Below are 17,931 nucleotides of genomic sequence, written 5' to 3'. Positions count from 1 at the left end.
GCACGAGCGCAACGTGTGGGGGCTCTGAGCTATCTCCACGGCCCGTGCAGCTTGGGGCCTCAGAGACCCCCAAGAGAGGGCAGCCCACAGCTGTGTTCCCGCACACCCACCTAACAGGCCGGCCGAGAGCAGGGGGAGGGAGGAGGTGGCTGAGAGCTGGGGACGCTCTGCCCGCAGGGGCAGGGCACAGGCAGAACAGCTCCTCTGGGGCCCACCTTTCCCTGTGTTCACCAGAAGGCACGGTCTGTTCCTCTGAGAACCGCTAGGGGTCCTGCTGTTCTCTGGAAAACAGCAGACAGACCAGCGGCAGCTGTCCATTGGGCCCACAAGGGGAGCGCGGTGGGCCAGGGGTCTCTGTCCAGGGCTTAGGGTCCCCACGTCAGCCACAGTGGGCCTGGCTCGGACAAGTACTGGATGGAGCCCCTGGGTCTCTGTGGCCACCTAGCCACACCTCAGGGGGCAGGGCACACGCTGTTTCTTGGGTGGGGGCAGAGTGCCCAGCCCAGGGGGGCCGGAGCCTGGGCTGAGCCGGCCCAGCTGAGCCGGCCCGCCTCACCGCTCTGGGGCCTGAGCCCGCCTCACCGGAAGCACGCAAACAAGCTACCGCTGCAAGTTCATGTTTTATTTCCAATGGTTTTGGAGCTTTGTTGATTTTTGCATTTTTGTAAAAAAAGAAAGTTTTCACTTAATTCATTGAAAGCCCTTTCGTGCTGAGCCCAAGGGGGGGAGGGGCCGGGGCCAGACCCTCTGAAGCCCTCTTGCTCCCACCCCAGACACCAGCGCCGGGAGTGGGTGGCTTCCCCCACCCCCTCCGCCCTCCCGTCCCGCCGCATCTCTCTGTACAGAACGAGTTTTAGAATGGAAGCTAAAACACACTACACGTCGGACAGGCACGCACACACACGCACACGGGCGCCCGCGCCGCGCGGGGCGGGACGCCAGCTGCACTCGGAGAGCACCAAGGAATGCATACGGAGCCCCTCGGGGCGGGGCAGGGCCTGAGCCCCTGGTCCTCACAGTCCGCAGACCCTCCCTACCGATTGCCCTGCTAGCTGCCAGAGGGAGGGGTGGGGGCACGGGGCGGGGGGCAGTGCCACAAGAGGAGGGACTGCCGGGGGTGATGGACAGGGCAGTGCCAGCCTGGTCGGTGGCCCTGGGGCCAGGGAGGCCGCTCCCGAGACCTGGGGGAGAGGACTGAGGCCGAGCCCCTGCCTCGGGGACCTGAGGGGTGGAACTCTGGGGCCTTGGCCCTCGAGGGGCTTTCAGGGGCCCAGGGGTGGGAGCTTGGAGCGGGCTGCAGCCAGCCCCGAATTGAATACGCGTCTGGTAAAGCTAGGAGCTAGGTGGGCCCGGAGCCCTGGCCCGGGGAGGTGGGGTGAACAGGGCCTGCCCTGAAGGCTTGTCCCTCCCCTCGGCCCCGTCCAGCTTCCGTCCTTCCCTGCTCAGGCCCCAAGAAGTTAAAAATAGTTAGTTCCTACATAAAAAAGAGAAACAGATCCCCTGCCAAAAGGCTGGTGGGAGAAGAGGGGAGGTGGGACAGGTAGGGAGTGGGCCGAGGGAGGACTGCAAAATAGTTGCTTCTTTTAAAAAGTGCTTGGTAAGTCTGTTTAAAGTGTGTGTCTATATCTGCGTCGAGATACACACACAGACACTGTTCACACTGGCCGCCCACGCACACCTGCACACGCACAGAATGTATACATATACATAATCATATACATGTACATGTACATACATACATACATACATATATATACTTTAAAAAGTCCTAGGTGGGAAGAGCTGCGCCAGGCCGGGGCCGGGCCCGCGGGGTCACGACTGCAGCGCGTGGGCCCGGCCCGGCTGGCAGACGGGGCACTCGCTGACCTCGGCGCACAGCTCGCACAGCACGGCGTGTTGGCACGGCAGCACCGCTCGGTTCTGCTCCTGACACTTAAGGCATTTCACCGACTGCATGTGGAACACGGCCTGCGGGGAGCGGGGTGCCGAGGTCAGGGGCCTGGCCTGGGCGGGAGGAGGGCGCTGAGGCACAGAGGCCGCGGGGCTGCTCCCAGGCCCCCTGCTCTGCAGCCCCCAGCCTGAGGGCTCTTCCTCACACTGGTGTCCTAGTGACCCCAGGTCCCCGGAGAGGGCAGTGGCGTGCCCGAGGCCACAGCCACAGGTGGGCTACGGTGCCAAAGGCCTGGGGAAGGAAGGACCGTTCTTCCCGCTGTGCGAGGCTCCCCGGGGCCCAGCAGGGACCTAGGAGTGCAGACAGGGGAGCCCCGGGGGCCCAGCCGTTCTGCAGCGCCTGCGTGCTGTGCAGCGCTCAGAGAGCCCGGCAATGCTAACGTGGCTCAGGCTCAGGGCACACCCACCTTCCCAAGTGCCCCTTCTCACCACCCCCGGGCATGGCGTGCTCTCCCCAGCTCCCCGCCAGCTGCCGGGCAGGAGCTGCAGGGGAGGGCGGCCGGCCCCACAGCAGTGTGGGCCCCCTGCAGCCCAGCCCTCACTGTGGCCACGTACACCCCCACCCAGGGCTCCCCGGCCCTCCCGGGCTGACCTTGTCCACCTGCTCCAGGCGGGCCCGCAGCTGCTTCTGGAGGGAGTAGAGGGTGGAGAGCGAGAGGGCCTCCAGGTCGGAGAAGGCGGGCAGGGCCTGCGGGTCGGGCCCCGAGTGCAGCCGCTCCAGCTCCTCCTGCAGCTTCTTCACCTGCACCTCCAGCGCATCCCGCTGCTCGCGGGCCAGCTCGCACTCGGCGCCGGCCGTGCTGGCCCGCTCCCCGGCCTCCTCTGCCTCCTTCTTCCAGGCATCACAAGCCTGTGGGCCACACATGCAGAGCGCGTCACGGTGGCCCCCGCCCCGCCCTGGGCGCGTCTCTGGGAGCCCGCCGAGCCACCGTGGCTGGGGGGCCCACTCGCAGCGGGTCAGCGGTCTGGGGAGGGGGCAGGGCCTGGCTGGAGGGCCCACCCTCGAACCAAGAACCCTGGACTTGAGCCCTGGAGAGTCAGGGCTTCTTGGGAGAGGCCAGTGGTGCCTGGGCCCAGACCACATAAACGGCTCGCAGAGTCCCAGGCCTGGGACACCAGCCACCCGGGGGCCCGACAGGCGAAGGAGAACAAAACCGAGTTTCTGCTCTGTTCTCCAGGACCCCGGCTCCCCCACTCCCTGTGCCCCGGTACCTGCTTGGCCTGCTTCCAGGACTCCTCCCACTGCTTGATGGTGCCGTTGGCTTCGTCCAGCTCTTGCTGAAGCCGGGCCAGCTCGGCAGCCCCTGGCCCCGACAGGAAGGCAGGGGAAGTGCCCGGGGAGAAGCTTCCGGAGGCAAAGTGTTCCCAGATGCTGCTGTTCATCCCATTCAGACCTGCCCGGGAAGGAGAGGAGCGTCAGTGCTCTGGAGGGCCCTGCCCGGCCCGCCCGGGGCTCCGGGGGCCGCTGCTCGAGGCACGGCGGTGTCAGGCGGAGCCCGGGCGGGGATGTGTAGGTGCTGCAGTTGAGTCAGACCTGCTGTGGTGCCATCCGCTACCTGTCGGCTGCCACTTAAATTCTGAGTCTCAAGATCCTCATCCACCAAACAGGGTGACCCAGGGGCTGGGGGAGAGCTGTGGGGGAGCCGCCTGTGAAAGGGGTGATTGTGGAGCCTGAGGCTGGGTGGAGCGGAGCTTTCTTGCACCCTGGGGTGGGGCCTGGGAGGAGGTTCAGGAGGACGACGGGCCAGAGCCTCGGATGACGGCAGAGTAGGAGCGGCAAGAGCTCCAGGAGCCCAGGTCCGCCCCCATGTGGTGGCAGTAAGTGGAACCAGGACCCAGCTGGGCCACCTGAACACCCCGGCCACTCTTTCCCGTCGGCCGCACGGCACGCTCACGTGCTGCCCACCGATGTCTGCGGACACTGCTCGCGCCCTGCTCTGTGGCCCTTGGGGCAGCCCCCACCTTCCAGAGCAAGACCCACACCCGCCTCCGCCCTCGTCCTGCCACCGCATTGTCCTAGTGACGTCTTCCCGGCTTCCTTTCCTACCAATCCAGCCAGGATGCTCCGGAACCCAGTGGATTTAGGACAGTGTCGCCCAAGAAACACTGGTGCACCCACAACGTGACGGACGGGTCCTTGGTGGAGAGCATGTGTGCTGTCTCTGAGTCCATCTGACCTGTCCTGGAGGTGGGGGCCCAAGGCCACCTCCCCAGCACACCATCCCAGCCGCAAGCTCTGCCTGAACACCTCTCCACACCCAGGTGGCACTTAATCTCTTGGGGAGGAGCCACCCTCAGAGACGGCCCTCCTGACCACATCTAGGTGAGGTCCCTTATACTCTGAACTCCAGCCCCAGCCCTCTGACTCCACGCAGCAGCTCCAAGTATGAGCCAATGTCTGGCCCCCGGCCGCCCCCAGAGGCCAGGGCGCCACGTCAGCAGGCACTGCTGAGCTCATACTGTACCTATAAAACTGCTCAATAGCCACACGGAGGAGTGGATGGGGGGCCAGTAAGCCTCCCGCATATGGGACAAGTCAGACAAATAGAAGACGAAGCATTTGAGCCCTGGCTGGTGTGGCTCAGTGGACCGAGCACCGGCGTGTGAACCAAAGGGTCGCTGGTTCAACTCCCAGTCAGGGCACATGCCCACACTGCAGGCCAGGTCCCCAGTAGGAGGCATGTGAGAGGCAACCACACATGGATATTTCTCTCTTTCTCCCTCCCTTCCCCTCTCTCTAAAAATAAATAAAATCTTTTAAAAAAAAGGCATTTGAAGCTGTCAGTGTCACCACAAACCAGAAGGATGTGCAGGGACACACAGCACAGCACAGGGAGTGCAGGCGATGCTGCTGCAGTGACCGCGTGCAGTGCGGGGCCGGAAGTGTCGGGGGTCGCTGCACAGTGTCCGGCCGTCGCACCACTGTGCTGTGCACCTGAAACCCACCGAGTGTCCACTGTAACTGGAAAAAGACCTGACATGCCCGAAAGGGGCTGAGACATCCCTATGCTGCCCTGACCTCTGGAGGGAGACGGGGAAGGCCTCAGCCTGGTGAGAGTCGGTGGCTCAGTGTGACTGGGACGTCCCGCACCCTCCGGGGAGGGATTTCCGAGCTCCCCGGACAGCAGCAGGGTGCGGAAGCAAGAGGAGCTGCTGCTGTTCGTGGAGAGGCAGCGGGCTGGGCGCTTGCTGTTTCACCATCCTCGCTGTTGCCTCAGTGCACAGTCAAGCCAGTGCCCGCACTGGGGGAGATGAGGACCCTGCACGTGGCAGGTAGCGGAGCCTGCAGGCCTGCGTGCCACACTCTAACCACTAGGCCTGGCCTGCCCCTCCCTGGTCCCTGGGCTGCAGGAAGGCCACCCCGAGCCTGGGCTGTGCCATTCAGACCTCCCCCTCGGCCTCCTGCGAACCTGGCTGCAGCCCGCCTGCCTCCGGGAGCCCCGGGTACCTGGGGGAACTGGCACCCTGGCACCAAGAGCAGAAGCGGGCTCCGGCGGCTCTGAGCAGCCACGTCTCGCTGTGCACTGGCCCTGTGCCTCACCCTTCAGCCGAGCCTCACCGCCACTTCTGAGGCAGGTGCTGCCACCACACCCGTCTCACAGCAGAAAGGAAGGCTGGGAGGCTGAGCCGCTCGTCCAAGACCACACAGTAAGGGAGCTGTGGGACAGAGCCCTGAGCCTCCTCCAGCGCCTGAGCCCCGCCCTCACCGCCTCCCTGCTCTGCTCTGGCCGGGGACAGAGGCCCAGGCACTCGCCAAAGCCCAGGTTCCCGCCCCAGGTCTCAGCGAGCCGCGCCCACGCTCACCCAAAGACCCATGGGATGCCGAGGTCCCCAAAAACGTGTTTTCTGACTGGCTCAGGTGGGCCTGGGGCTGCTGCAGGAAATGCGAGGGGAGGCTGACCGGAGGGGACGGGGACGCCGAGTGGAAGGAGGCCGAGCTGCTCAGGGAGCCGGGGATGTTCACGGGAGCAGAGCTCCGCGGCAAGCTGCCACCTGCACGAGAGGCCGGGGGGGGCCGGGTGAGGGCAGGGCGCCACGCGGGGCCGCCCTCCCACACCGCCCTGCCCGCCCACGACCCAGTACCGATTGTGATGCTGCCCGGGTGGGGGACCGTGCTGTTGTCGAAAGTCTTCTCCAGGGCGGCCACCCCAAACTCGTTCAGGTCCAGGTCGTCCAGGGCAGACTCTAGGGGCAGAGCGACCAGGGCCTGAGCCTCCCAGCCTCCAGGGGCCAGACCCCGCAGTTCCAGGCCTCACCTCACGCACCCGCCGGCCCCTCACTGCCCGTTTCCTGCCCCACCTCCTCTCCAGGGGCCCACTGGGCTGCTCCTCCGCCACACCCACCCCGACGCCCCGCCCAGTCCAGCTTGGACGGCTGTGCTCTCTGAGGCCTGCTCTGACGCCCCGGGGGAACCCAGGCCCGGCGGGGGTTCCCGCCTCGGACGGAGGCCTTGCCTCCTGCCGTTAGGGTGTGTGTCTTGTCCTGGCGCCCGCCGAGGGCAGGCCCGTCTCTGGGCCATCAGCGGCCAACGAGCAACAGAAGCCTGACAGACGCCGCTGTGCTCTGCGGCGCTGGGCCGCGGGTGGGAGCAGTGCCCCCCCCCCCCCCCCCCCCGCGAGGTCGAGGACAAGGTCCCCGTGCCGCACGCCCGGTCTCTGCACGAGGACCCGGCACAAAGCGGCTGCTGACAGCAAAGAGCAGCGGCTTCTGTGGCCGGGAGGGCCGAGGGCAGCCCAGCGGGGACGGGAACTGAAGGATGCGCGCCATGGGCGAGACCGCGCGTGCCCGGGAGGGGCGCCTCTGGTCTGCTGCGGGGGCAGGCCCCGGCCCGGCACCGTGGGTCTGCACCCCTCCGCTCAACGGCCCGGGTGCCGACCCTGGCTCCCTCCAGTCGCATGGCTAACGCGGCCACAGGCTGGTCCGAGTCTCACTCCAGAGACCTAGCGTCTCTGGCGCCAGCCCCGGTCCTGGACTCGGCAACGGAAACGGCCTGATTACCTATGACCGACTCTACCGTGTCGCTGGTTGGGTAGAAGGGCAGAGCGTTTGCGTTCATGCCAGGGACGCTGCTGGTGCCCGCAGGGCTAGGGGGAGTAGCTGCCAGGCTGGAGGTGATGCTAGAAGAGATGCTTGAGGTCAGGGGGCTGCCCACGGGGGGGAGGAGGCCCAGCATGTCCTGCAATGAGAGAGCGAGGAGAGGCGATGGGATGCCCGCCCGGAAGGCCAGGGGCTGGCGACGGGGGTGGGTAGGGCAGAAGGAAACGGGGCACCCCAGCCCTTGTCTCGGTGCCCCATGCCCACATGGGGCCCTGCCCACTCAACACCTAGTTGAGAGGCTGAAGTTGGAGGGGTACGGCTTGGAGGCTGCAGGGCCCACTCACCCCTACCATCCTGCACCGGGTGGGGAGCAGTGAGTCCAGGGCCTGGCGTAGTGTAGATGCTCAATACGTAATCTGTGATGGGCTGATGGGTGAGTCTGGGGGGAAGGGCTCCAGGGCCTGACCTACCCTCTCTGGACTGGGGCCAGGGCCCCCCTTAGTCCTGCCCTCAGCTTGTGAGGAAAGCACGCCCCCCACTCTGCAGCCTCCTGGGGTCCTGGGCCCGGCCCGTGCACAGCAAGTGCCAGAAGGGGGCCGAGAATCCGGTACCTGTTTGGGCTGAAGCAGAGGCTGCTCTTGACTCCTGGGCTCCAGTGAGTGGGGTTTTAACTTGGCCTGAGAGCAGAAGGTTGGAGAGCAGGGGGTGAGCGCGAGGCTAGCAGAGCCCAGGGCCCCCCAACCTGTCCCGGCTCACTGAGGCTGCCGGCACCTGGGGCCTGGCACCCGCAGCCCCCGCATGCACGTGCACCTGCTCCCCTCCACCACCCCGGGGACCACGGGGCGGCTCCTCCCCGCCGACCCCAGGCCTCAGATGAGCTTGTCAGGGACAGCGTCTGCCCCGCCCACAGCCCTGCCGCGTCAAGGTGGCACAGGGCACGAAGGGACCAGACACGGGGTCAGGAGGCCAGGGTGGGCGCCCCAGCTGCTCCAGGGGCCGCTGCGATGCCAGGTGGGGTGCTCAGCCTCTCTGGCCTGCTTGTCTCTGCCTGTGGGCCGGGAGGCCTCCTCACTGTGCTCGGTCTCGAAGGGGCCAGGGACAGGGGCTGCCCAGAGCAGGACAGCCTCCGCGGAGAGGGCGGACCCCACCGGACTGCTCTTCTCATCCCTTACCTGGCATTTGAAATTTTTCAGGAACTCGGCTCCCACCTGGTCTTCCCTCTCGAAGCCAGGAGCCTTCTTATAGCTGCCAGGGGCGAGGCCGGACTCCCCAGGGAAGACGATGCCCTCCAGGTTCGGGGGCTTCCTCAGGGAGCCGGGCGGGGAGCCGCAGAGGTTCGACGGGCTGCCTAGGCTGCTGTTTCTACAGAGGAGCTGCGGAGAAAGGGGGAGTGGGCCGGTGGGCGACGCACAGGCTGGGGCGCCCACCCTCCAGCCCCTCCTCGGGGGGCGCTTCTTCAGCAGCCTGGGCAACGCCTTCAGTTTCCCCTGCCAACGGGCACAGCTGCCGCCCAGGAGACCCAGAACCTCGTGAGGGAACCCTGTGTGTGTGTGGGGGGGGGTGGCGACAGAAGGCTTTATCCCTTCTCCCCACTCTACCCAGGCTAACATAGGCTCTGGGGACACTGACCACCCCCTCTCCCCCTTGACAGAGAGAACCCTGGGCAGAAAGGGCAGAACCCCAAGGCTTCCCCCAAGCACAGACTCATGGGGGTGGGGGGCGCGAGAAGCAGGTGCTGGCTCCCAGGCGGGCCCCCGGATGGGCACGTACGGCGCTGAGGTCGGGGGCGTGCGGGCTGGAGGGGCTCACGGGCACCGAGTCCCCGGCGGCCGACGGCATGTACAGGACGGGGCCCGGCTGGGTGGGGCTGGGCACGGCGGAGGAGGGCTGCAGGTCCTCGCCGAGGGGCGGCTCTGCAAGAGACGGCGGCCGAGTGTCCACAGGCTCCCGAGCCAGAAGGGCCTCTGGGTCCCTTTCAGAGGACCCTGCATCCCCTGTACGCAAAGGGAAGGCTCCTGCCTCGTTTCTATTAATACCGTGCACCGAGCACTCACTAGGTGCCACGCGAGCAGCACTGATTGTGACTCTCCAGTGACTGAAGACACAAGTAACCTCATGGTCTCCATTTTACAGACAGGGAACCTGGGGCTCAGAGAGACAAGGTGAGTCCCCCAAGGGGACAGAACCCAGAAACAGAAGAATTGGGATTCGAACCCCGACCTGCACAACTCCGAAGCCTGAACCGTGCATCAGTGCTCTGTGCTGTCTCCACCAGTGGCCCCAGTGCCCAAGGCTGGGGACCACCTCCGTGCCGAGAACACACTTCCCTCTCCCCGGGCCCTCAGTCCACCTGTCACTCTAACCCCGGAGAGGTCTGGGCCTGGGAAGAGGCGAAGGGCAGCCAGAGCGGTGGCTCGGGGGCACACAGGCCGTGACACGAGCCCCGTCTGTGACGGGCAGTGGCAGCCTGGAGTGCAGCGTGGAGCCACACCGTCCAGTGCGGCAGCCCCGAGCCACGCGGGGCTGGGGCACTCAGGACGCGGCTGCTCTGAACTGAGACGCGCAGCAGCTGTTCCAACACCAGCTTTCAAGGACAGTTTGAAAAAAGCAGTAAAATATCTTGATGGTTTTCTGTATGGTTTTTGAAATATCACTTTAGAATGGAGTAAAGACATGTTCAAATTAATGTAGCCTGTTTGTGTTGCTCACTTTCATGTGGTGACGAGAGTATCTAAGGTGACACAAGCTGCTGCATCATTCTGATTGGACAGCTCTGCTCTCAGCAGGGCTCAGCACGGCAGCGCGCCGCGTTCAGCGAGCGGCCTGCCATGCGTGTGGCCTGGGGTGGCGGCTGGGACCTGCCTAGGGGGCCCTGGGGGGGCGGCCCCCGCCCCCGAGCCTCAGCAGAGGGTGGGGGAGGGGAGGGCGGCGAGGACACCGCCTCGGGTCAGTGGGAGCAGCTTACGTTCCACGTGGGCGAAGGCGCAGAAGGGTCCTCGGGGACAGCTGCCCGACTGCTGCATGTCGTTGCACTTGGTGGATTTATAGATCTGGAGGGACAGGGCAGGGCAGCAGCGGCTCAGGCGGGGGCCCCGAGGGCCAGGCAGGCACGGCCTCCAGCGTGGGCGGTCCGCTTACCAACGAGCCCCCTTCTCCCCCCTGCTCCGCACTGCTACTCCGAGTCCTTCCCTGCGACTGCCTGCTCAGGCCCCGAGGCAGACACCGCTGCCCCGTCGGAGGATGCCCCCCTCCTGGGGTCAGGGGTCCAACCAGCCCTGACGCGGCCCTCAGAGAGTCTGTCCACGCTGCTTCACACCCAGGGCCTTGTCTCGGCCAGAGCTGCCACCTCCGAACCCACCTCCGGGCACTCGGAAGGCCAAGGTCACAGGCAGCCTGGGCGGGGGTCTAGGTTGGGACCTACACTCAGCCAACTTTCTTAAAAATAATAACCATAATAATCATAATAATTTTATTTAGTTATCTTTAGAAAGGGGGGAAGGAGGGAGAAAAACATCAATGTGTGGTGCCTGCTGCACGCCCCCCCACACCTGGGGACCTGGCCCACAGTCCAGGCCTGTGCCCTGACTGGGAATTGAACCAGCGACCCTGTGATTCGCAGCCCAGAGCTCAGTCCACTGAGCCACACCAGCCAGCTTGGTCTAAGTCTCCACCCTGCTGTCCGCAGTCCCTGTAAGGCAACCTGTTCACGTGTCCTGCAGTGTGTCCTGGTCTCTGTGCAACCAGGGGAAGGGACAGCATGTGCCTCTAGGCACCCGACACAAGACCTTGGGACGCAGAGCATGGCTCAGGGCACGCCACAGGGCCGGCGGGCTGGGGAACCGTGGCAGGGAGGCCGCTCGCACCCTAGGCTCTGGTCCGGAACAGGGCAACTGTTCAGGGCTGTCTTATTTCCATCTGGGTGTCACTGGATCATAACCACCTCGAGTAACGCAAGAGCGGCCAGGGCACTGGGCCCAGTCCAGGCCCTCTCTGTTGGAGGCCGGGGGAGGGTTGGAACAGAGGGCTGCGTGGCGAGCGTGGGCGCAAACGAGAGAAGCTGCCAGGTTAAGGAGCGGGGCTCCTTCAGGCACTGCTGGTTGGGGAGCCCGTGGCTCCGAGTCCTCCTGCCAGGATGGAGTCCAGGTGGGCTCTGCCCTGCAGCCGCCCGCCCCCCAGAGACCCGCCCGGCTCCCAGGCCCACCTCCGGGTGGAACTGCTGCTCCGTGCGCGTGTGGCAGTACTGGCAGGCATCCCCGTTCTCACACTTGCCGGGGTCTCCCCACTCGTCCCCGTGCTTCACGTTTGGACACGGTGATGACCTGGTCCAACGAGAGGGCGGGGTCACATGGATGTCAGGGGGGAGATCAGGACCTGGGGGGCGCCAACTAGACGAGACCCCAGCCCCACAGGGCCGGAAGCCTGGCTGTGCGGTGACCACCACCACCACCACAGTTTCTGCACGTGGCACGGCCCCAGCAGACCCCGCTGCGTCGGAACTGAAGGGGCCTCGGAGAAGGCCGGGCCCCACATCCTCATGCCAGGAGAGGAGGATCCCGCAGGCCCCCCAGAGCTCTGCCATTCTGACTGCCCCCCTCTGTACCCGGGCCTCCCTGCATCCCTGGGAGCATAAAGGGGGCAGCCTCTGCTGGGACCCACCCCCCAGCCCCGTCCCCCCACGGCTGACCTGTATTTGTGTTTCCGGGGGCTCCGCCGCCGGTCCTTGCTGTTGTGGTAGTAGGGGCAGGCATACCCCTGGCGGCACAGCCTCGGGGGCTTCTTGCACGGCTCCGTCTTGTAGTTCCCCAGCACGTACGCGGTCTCTGCGCAGGGGCCAGAGGCAGGGGTGAGGTGGGTGGGCTGGGGGGCAGGAAGGAGGAGCCGCTGGGAAGGGTCTGGGAGTGGGGGCTTCCATGAGGTATAAGCAGGGCCGCCCTTTCACAGGCCAAAGTCAGGCCCGAGACAGCCCAGGGGGGAGAGAGGGTGGATGCTATCCTCCACCTTCTGGGGGTGCTCTCAGCTCCCAGGGTACAAAGGGTGCCCTGAGGAGGTTCAAGAACACACACACATGCACTTCTTTACATGCACAAGTATGTACGTCTGGAAGCCTTGAGAAACTTGGGGTGCAACTGGAATGATGGGAACAGGGCAAGGTGCATCTGGGGAACCCCCCTAGTAACTCCTGGGGAACCCCCCTAGTAACTCCCAACCCTCCAACAGTGTTTGGTTGGATGCAAGGCGGAGCTGTCCCCGCCTCCCAGCAGGGGTGGCGTGAGCCACGTCCTTGGGGCAGCTCTGGGCAGGACAGGGGTGGGGACAAACGCCCGGCAGGAGCCTGCCACCTTCACCTTGCCACCTCGGCTCTTCACCAAGGATCTTCTCTATCATGGCATGGCTCGCAGCCCCAGCGGACGGGCCCTCTGTGCTGCCCTCCACCGTGGGCTGTCCATTCTGCAAGGCCTCCATGGCCTGCAGCTCCCTAGGAGAAGAAGAGAGCGCGGGGAAGGGGCATGAGGGGAGGAGCCGGGGCACCGGCCCTGCGCCCTATGCGTGGTGCTCACCGTGCGGGCAGCCAGACCCCCACCCAACCCACAGCCGTCGGCCCAGCGCGGCAGCCAGCCCACCTGATGTCGTAGACAGGGGAGCGGAGGTCATGGGGCCCGTGGGCGAAAGCGCAGTGCAGGCCGTTTTTGGTGCAGTTGCCTTTTGAGTCCGTCTCGTGGATGCAGATTCCAGTTTTGTAGTAGCGCAGGTGGTACCTGCGTTCAGTGTCCCCCGTGGTCCTGTGCAGGAACGGGCACCTGCGACACGGAAGTGGGGGTGGTCACTTACCAGGCCCCTGCAGCCTGGGCTCCCACCCCCGCCCTCCCCTGGGATTGGTCAGTGCGCCGACGGTGGGTCCAGGAGGCAGGCAGTGACGAGTCCTGCAGAGTCACGGAGCCACCCCCACGCCAGTCCGTGCCGCAGCCTGAAGGGGACCCAGGAGGGCCTGGCAGTCCGGCTTCAGCCTGCTCAGCACGTCCTAAAGGCTGTCCCGAAAAGCAGCTCTGGGAGGGGCGGGCACTCCTGGGAGAAGACACGCTGCTCAGACCAGGGGTCCCGGAGGAGCAAAGGCCTCGTGCCCTGAGTGCGTCACTGGGCTGGGAGCGGGGTCAGCAAGCTGCGACCTCTGTGAGAGAGAGGCGTGCTGGTGCGGGGATGGGTCAGCGAGTCATGCCCAGGGGAGCCACCTCTGTGAGGCTGAAACACACGATTGATGGGGTCAGCGAATGTCCCCTCTCACGGAGGTTCCTCGGTTTGCCACTCCGTGTTGTGGGTTTTTCACGAGCATGGTGGTAAAGTCTTTAGGGCCAGCAACATGGGGGCTGGAGAGGCTGTGTCTCCGCCTCGCCCTGCGCGGAACTGGGACGGGTAGAGGCAGGCTGTGGAGAGGGCCCCAGGGACCTGCAGGGGACCGTGACTGAAGACCCAGGGAGCCACTCTGGTTCAGAGATGGGCCCTTAGGCTCAGCAGAGGAGAGGCTCCCCGTGAGTGTGGAAAGGCGGACGGGCCCGCCCGGAGGCTGCAGGGTCTGAGCCCAGGGCCAGGCTGCAGAGCAGCCCCACAGCAGCCTCAACTCGCCCCCCCCCCGCCCCCCCGGGGCAGGCTGGAGGACACTCACTCGTCGCCCTCCGGGCAGAGGCCCGTGGCCTCGTCGTACTTGGTGCAGTAGACGTCGGGGCTGTAGTTGAATGTGCCGTCCCGACGGCGGATGGAGCGGCGGCGGCGCTGGTTCACGAAGTGCCAGTGGAAGCAGGTGTAGGGCCGATGCTGCGTGCATTTGTGTTGCACGAAGAGCGGGCACTGCTCTGTGCGGAACTCCTTCAGGTACCTGCAGGGACAGCCCCACGGTTGGCGCTGGGAGCAGAGAATGAAGCCCCTCGTTTCCCAGCAAGAAGCTGGCCGTCAGAGTCCCCTGAGGGCCCTGTTCTGGGGTGCTAGTTTCAGCGCGACACTGGAGGAGGCCCAGAGCAAAGGCTGGACCTCAGCATGTGGATCTCTCCCCTGCCCAGGTCCTAAGACAGCCCGAAGGGCAGGAACCACAGACCACAGGCTGCCATGTGACCAGTGGAGGGTTTAATCAGTGGCCTGTTCTCTGAGCCCTCCCTGAGGTCTCCCGGCAGCAAGGGCTACAAGCAAGAGCTTGCAGAACCCCCCCGGACCTTCCCTCGGGGATCTCTGCTGCCCGGGTCTGCCTGCCGATTTCGGAGGCCTCACCCCGTCCCAGAAGCAGTGCTGGGCCCCGGGAGGCTGCTGCTTTTGAGGTCAAAGCCCAGGTCACAGGTGTCCCTCTGGACTCCTGACTCACATCATTACTGCCCTTCCTACCTCCCCCCAGGTAAGTGTTTGTGAAGGAGCTCACAGTAGAAAAAAACATCTAAAGAGACTCTCCCTCTCGGCCTGGCCTGACCCGAGCCATCTCACAGATGAGCACCCGCAGCAGCTGGGGCCATCACGTCCTGGCCGACCCGGGGACCTGGGGGCTCTGCCGGTTCCTATGGCCTCCCCCGACCCTTACCTGCCTCCTTTGCTCTGCACGTGACAGCCAAGATGCCCCCAGAGTTCCAATCCCAGGCCCCACCCCCTGGAGCGCCCCAGAGGCGCTTATCCCGTCACAAAACACAGCACAAGCCCTGGCTGGCATAGCTCAGTGGATTGAGTGCGGGCTGGGAACCAAAGTGTCCCAGGTTCGATTCCCAGCCAGGGCACATTCCTGGGTTGCAGGCCATAACCCCCAGCAACTGCACATTGATGTTTCTCTCTCTCTCTCCCTCTCTAAAAATAAATAAAATCTTAAAAAAGAAAAAAACACAGCATGGACCCATCTTTGTCCCCCCCCCCCCCCCCGCCCCGCCGTGTCTGTGCAGAGGGTTTCTCAGATCTGCCCCTGCCCCCAGGGAAACAGGCGAGCAGCGTGGTTCTCTTCATCCCCTCACGCCCCAACCATGCAGGCAACAAACAGCTGGGCAGAGCATGTGAGGCCAGCGAGGAGGAGGATGCCTCTAGAAGGTGCCGAAGAGAGTGTGGAAGGAGCTACAAACTGACCTGAAACAACGGTCTAGGTTTAGAGGACACGGGTCAAAGGCCAGAGGGTCCAGCCCACACCTTCGGCTCATGCCAGGATACTCTGGGCCCATGGGCGGTGTGGGGACAGGTGGGCCCAGGGCTGAGACTGCAGACAGGTTTTCCTCAGTGGTAGTAAAAAGTGCGGGGAAGTGTCTGGGGTGCGGGGGCAGGGAGCAGGGCAGGGGCCGGGCGCTCCCTGAGGAACACAGAGGTGTCCGGGGCATGTCCAGATGGGGCTGTCCAGGGCAGTGAAGTCTCCAAATGGAGCCCTGCGTCCACTCAGCACACCTTCGGCACCTACTAGGTCCAGGCACAGCAGTGGGCACCCAGGACACAGATGAAGCAGGCGCTTGTCCTCAGAAAGCCCGTTTCCATGGGAGAGACGCCAGGAACAGGTGGACCCAACTGAGCGCGGGGAAAGGCACGAGGTAGGCTCGCGCTGGGCAGTCTGGGAACCCAGAGTCAGGACCCGGGCCCCCGGGGAGCTTGCAGTGGAGGGGCAGGGAGGCGCTCGTGGGTGAAGAGTATGGGTGGGTGTTTCAGGCGCAGGGCACAGTATGAGCTTAGGAACAGTACGTCTGGGTCCGAGAGCGCCCAGCACCCTTGTGGGACGTGAATGGGGTAGGAGAGGAACTGGGGAGGGGGAGGTGAGGTGCAGGCGGAGCCAAATTTCAGGGACACTGCGGCCAGGGCCCAGGCGCATTCTGAGATGCCAGGTAGAAGCCCCCGAGGCTCCCTCGGCCTGGGGCTCCCCTGTTGGCTCTGGCACTGGGACACAGGGCTGGGACTCGAGGTCCGTCCCCATCTCCCGTCTGCGTGGACAGAATGTTGCACCTCGCGCTGTACAGAGGTGCCACGCCCTGGCACTGAGTGAGGACGCCCCTCCCCTACACCAGGCTGGGCCCTCCGGGGCGGCACACACTCCCCCGACTTTGGACCCACGAGGAGACTGACTCTGGAAGAAAGAGGTGGGGGAGTGGGGGAGACGCGGGCTGAGCCCGGGCTGGGAGCAGAGAACCAGCGGCTAGGGCCGCCCGCTTCCACGGCGGCAGTCGGTAAACACAACTCAGATAAACAAGACCCGCTGGCACGCACTGAAAAATTACTCATCGTTTATCTGACATTCCGATCTAGCTGGTGTCAGTGCCTCAGCCAACAGCCGGAGAGGCGACAGGGGAGAACTCAGAAGAACTAGAGTCTTCCCGACTCCGGGCACAGCCCGCCCCGCTGGGGAAAGCAGGGTCCTGGCGAGCCCACTCCCTGGGGCAGCCCTGTCTGCGGTGCCCCGCGCAGGACGCCAGGGCTCCACGGCGTCCCACCTGGCGGGAGCACCCCAGAGGACAGACACAGGGGCAACAAACGACATCATTTTAAGCCTCTTCATTTCCACTCCCACAGGTCAGGGACCTGGTTCCTTTTACCGGTCTTCCTTCCAGCCTCCCCTCCGTCTGTCTAGTTTACCCTGCACAGTGCTCACCACTCTTCTGGGAGCCCAAGCTTAACCCTCACCTTATTAAAAGCCTTCAGCTTCCCCCGGTTGCCACCGGTAAGCAACTCTAGAGCCTGGAACCCCAGGCCCTGCTCGCCTGGCCCGGGGTACTTCCCCAGCCTCATTCCGAGGGACCCCTCTCCATTCCCGCTGCTCACAACTAACTGCGGTCCTTGCGAACAGAGGGCCTCCCCCCGCCCCCACCCCCGCCTGTGCTCACATGCCCTTCCTCACCTGCAGAACTCTTCCAAGGCTGAATCCCGTGGTGACGAGTCTTCTGAGGCTACCACCTCGAGCCCTTCCCTGGCCTCGTCCCCTCCTGCCTGCCATCAGCGAAAAGTTACCATCTCTGAGGTTTCTGCAGCACTTTCTCTCGACATTCCCCACAGCCCTTATCCTGCACCGCGTGTTAGTAACGTGTGTGTGGTTGTCCCTACTACTGGAGTATAAAGTCCTTGGTGCCAGGCACGTAAGAACCCAGTACAGGCCCGGCTGGTGTGGCTCAGTGGACTGAGCACTGGCCTGCCAACCAAGGATCCCCCATTCGATCCCCAGGCAGGGCACAGGCCTGGGTTGTGGGCCAGGTCCCCAGTAGGGGGCATGCAAGAGGCAGCCACACACTGACATTTCCCTCTCTTTCTTCCTCTCTCTCTAAAATAAATAAAATCTTAAAAAAAAAAAAAAAAAGACCCCAGTACACTGACAAAGTTGACTACTACAAGAAATAAAAATGTCTCAGAAAGAGCGAAGTCCACAAAACAACCCCAACAGTTTCGGACACTGCCGGCAGGGCAGAGCCTGCCCGCTGGAGCCTGCCCCTGGGCCCTGGGCCCCGGCGGAAGGCACTGCAGAGCAGGGAACCTGACGGCCTGGCCGAGAGGACGCCCCAACCCGCGGAAAGCCCCTCGTGAGCAAGGGGGTGGGACGACCGATCTGGGTGGCAGGGAGAGCCCGTTTTCAACCAGCCACAACGAGATGAAAGAAATGAAGCAACTCTGCACTCTGCATGGTTCACGAAACCTACCACCCACCACCCCGGAGCCGACGCTGGGCCCGAGTCTCCCGTGCTCCCCTCAGCCGTGGGGCTCCGGGCGACGCGGTGCCCGTGAGGCCAGGAGAAAACCACTTAGAGATCACTCTCTTGCGTTTTCATGGATTGAAGCGAACATACATTTCCAGTGAAAACACAGAACTGTGTCCGTGAAACTCCACCCCATCTCCCCACTTCAAAGCGTGAAAGCCCAGCACGGACACTGACAGGGAGCGGCTCCCGGGAAACAAGCCCCGGGGCCTAGCGGAGAAGGGAAGTCTCCACGATCTGGGGGTTGGGGGCACAGGCCCCAGTCTCCCGA

General features: G+C 64.5%; 1 protein-coding gene across 2 annotated transcripts in view; it reads right to left on the bottom strand.

The window, feature by feature from the left end:
- Positions 1–604: 604 nt before the first annotated feature.
- UNK (unk zinc finger) overlaps positions 605–17,931 on the bottom strand; it is a 28,994-nt gene continuing 11,667 nt past the window's right edge. Inside the window, exons 2-16 of one of the 2 annotated variants that reach the window (XM_028521048.2) lie at positions 13,646–13,855; positions 12,609–12,785; positions 12,333–12,463; positions 11,672–11,807; positions 11,189–11,306; positions 9,953–10,037; positions 8,758–8,900; positions 8,160–8,360; positions 7,599–7,664; positions 6,949–7,126; positions 6,034–6,135; positions 5,755–5,943; positions 3,163–3,344; positions 2,543–2,800; positions 605–1,968 (exon numbers count right to left, since the gene is read on the bottom strand). In XM_028521048.2, the coding sequence (XP_028376849.1) occupies positions 1,813–1,968; positions 2,543–2,800; positions 3,163–3,344; positions 5,755–5,943; positions 6,034–6,135; positions 6,949–7,126; positions 7,599–7,664; positions 8,160–8,360; positions 8,758–8,900; positions 9,953–10,037; positions 11,189–11,306; positions 11,672–11,807; positions 12,333–12,463; positions 12,609–12,785; positions 13,646–13,855 (2,332 nt within the window). In that variant the 3' untranslated portion in view covers positions 605–1,812. The remainder of the gene's footprint in view (positions 1,969–2,542; positions 2,801–3,162; positions 3,345–5,754; positions 5,944–6,033; positions 6,136–6,948; positions 7,127–7,598; positions 7,665–8,159; positions 8,361–8,757; positions 8,901–9,952; positions 10,038–11,188; positions 11,307–11,671; positions 11,808–12,332; positions 12,464–12,608; positions 12,786–13,645; positions 13,856–17,931) is intronic. The other variant, XM_036034144.1, reaches the window with a different exon arrangement.

The sequence above is a fragment of the Phyllostomus discolor genome, chromosome 8 (genome assembly GCF_004126475.2).
Source record: "Phyllostomus discolor isolate MPI-MPIP mPhyDis1 chromosome 8, mPhyDis1.pri.v3, whole genome shotgun sequence".
NCBI classification, from domain to species: Eukaryota; Metazoa; Chordata; class Mammalia; order Chiroptera; family Phyllostomidae; genus Phyllostomus; species Phyllostomus discolor.
Note: the sequence above shows the minus strand (reverse complement) of the source record. Positions and strands in the feature narration are given on the sequence as shown.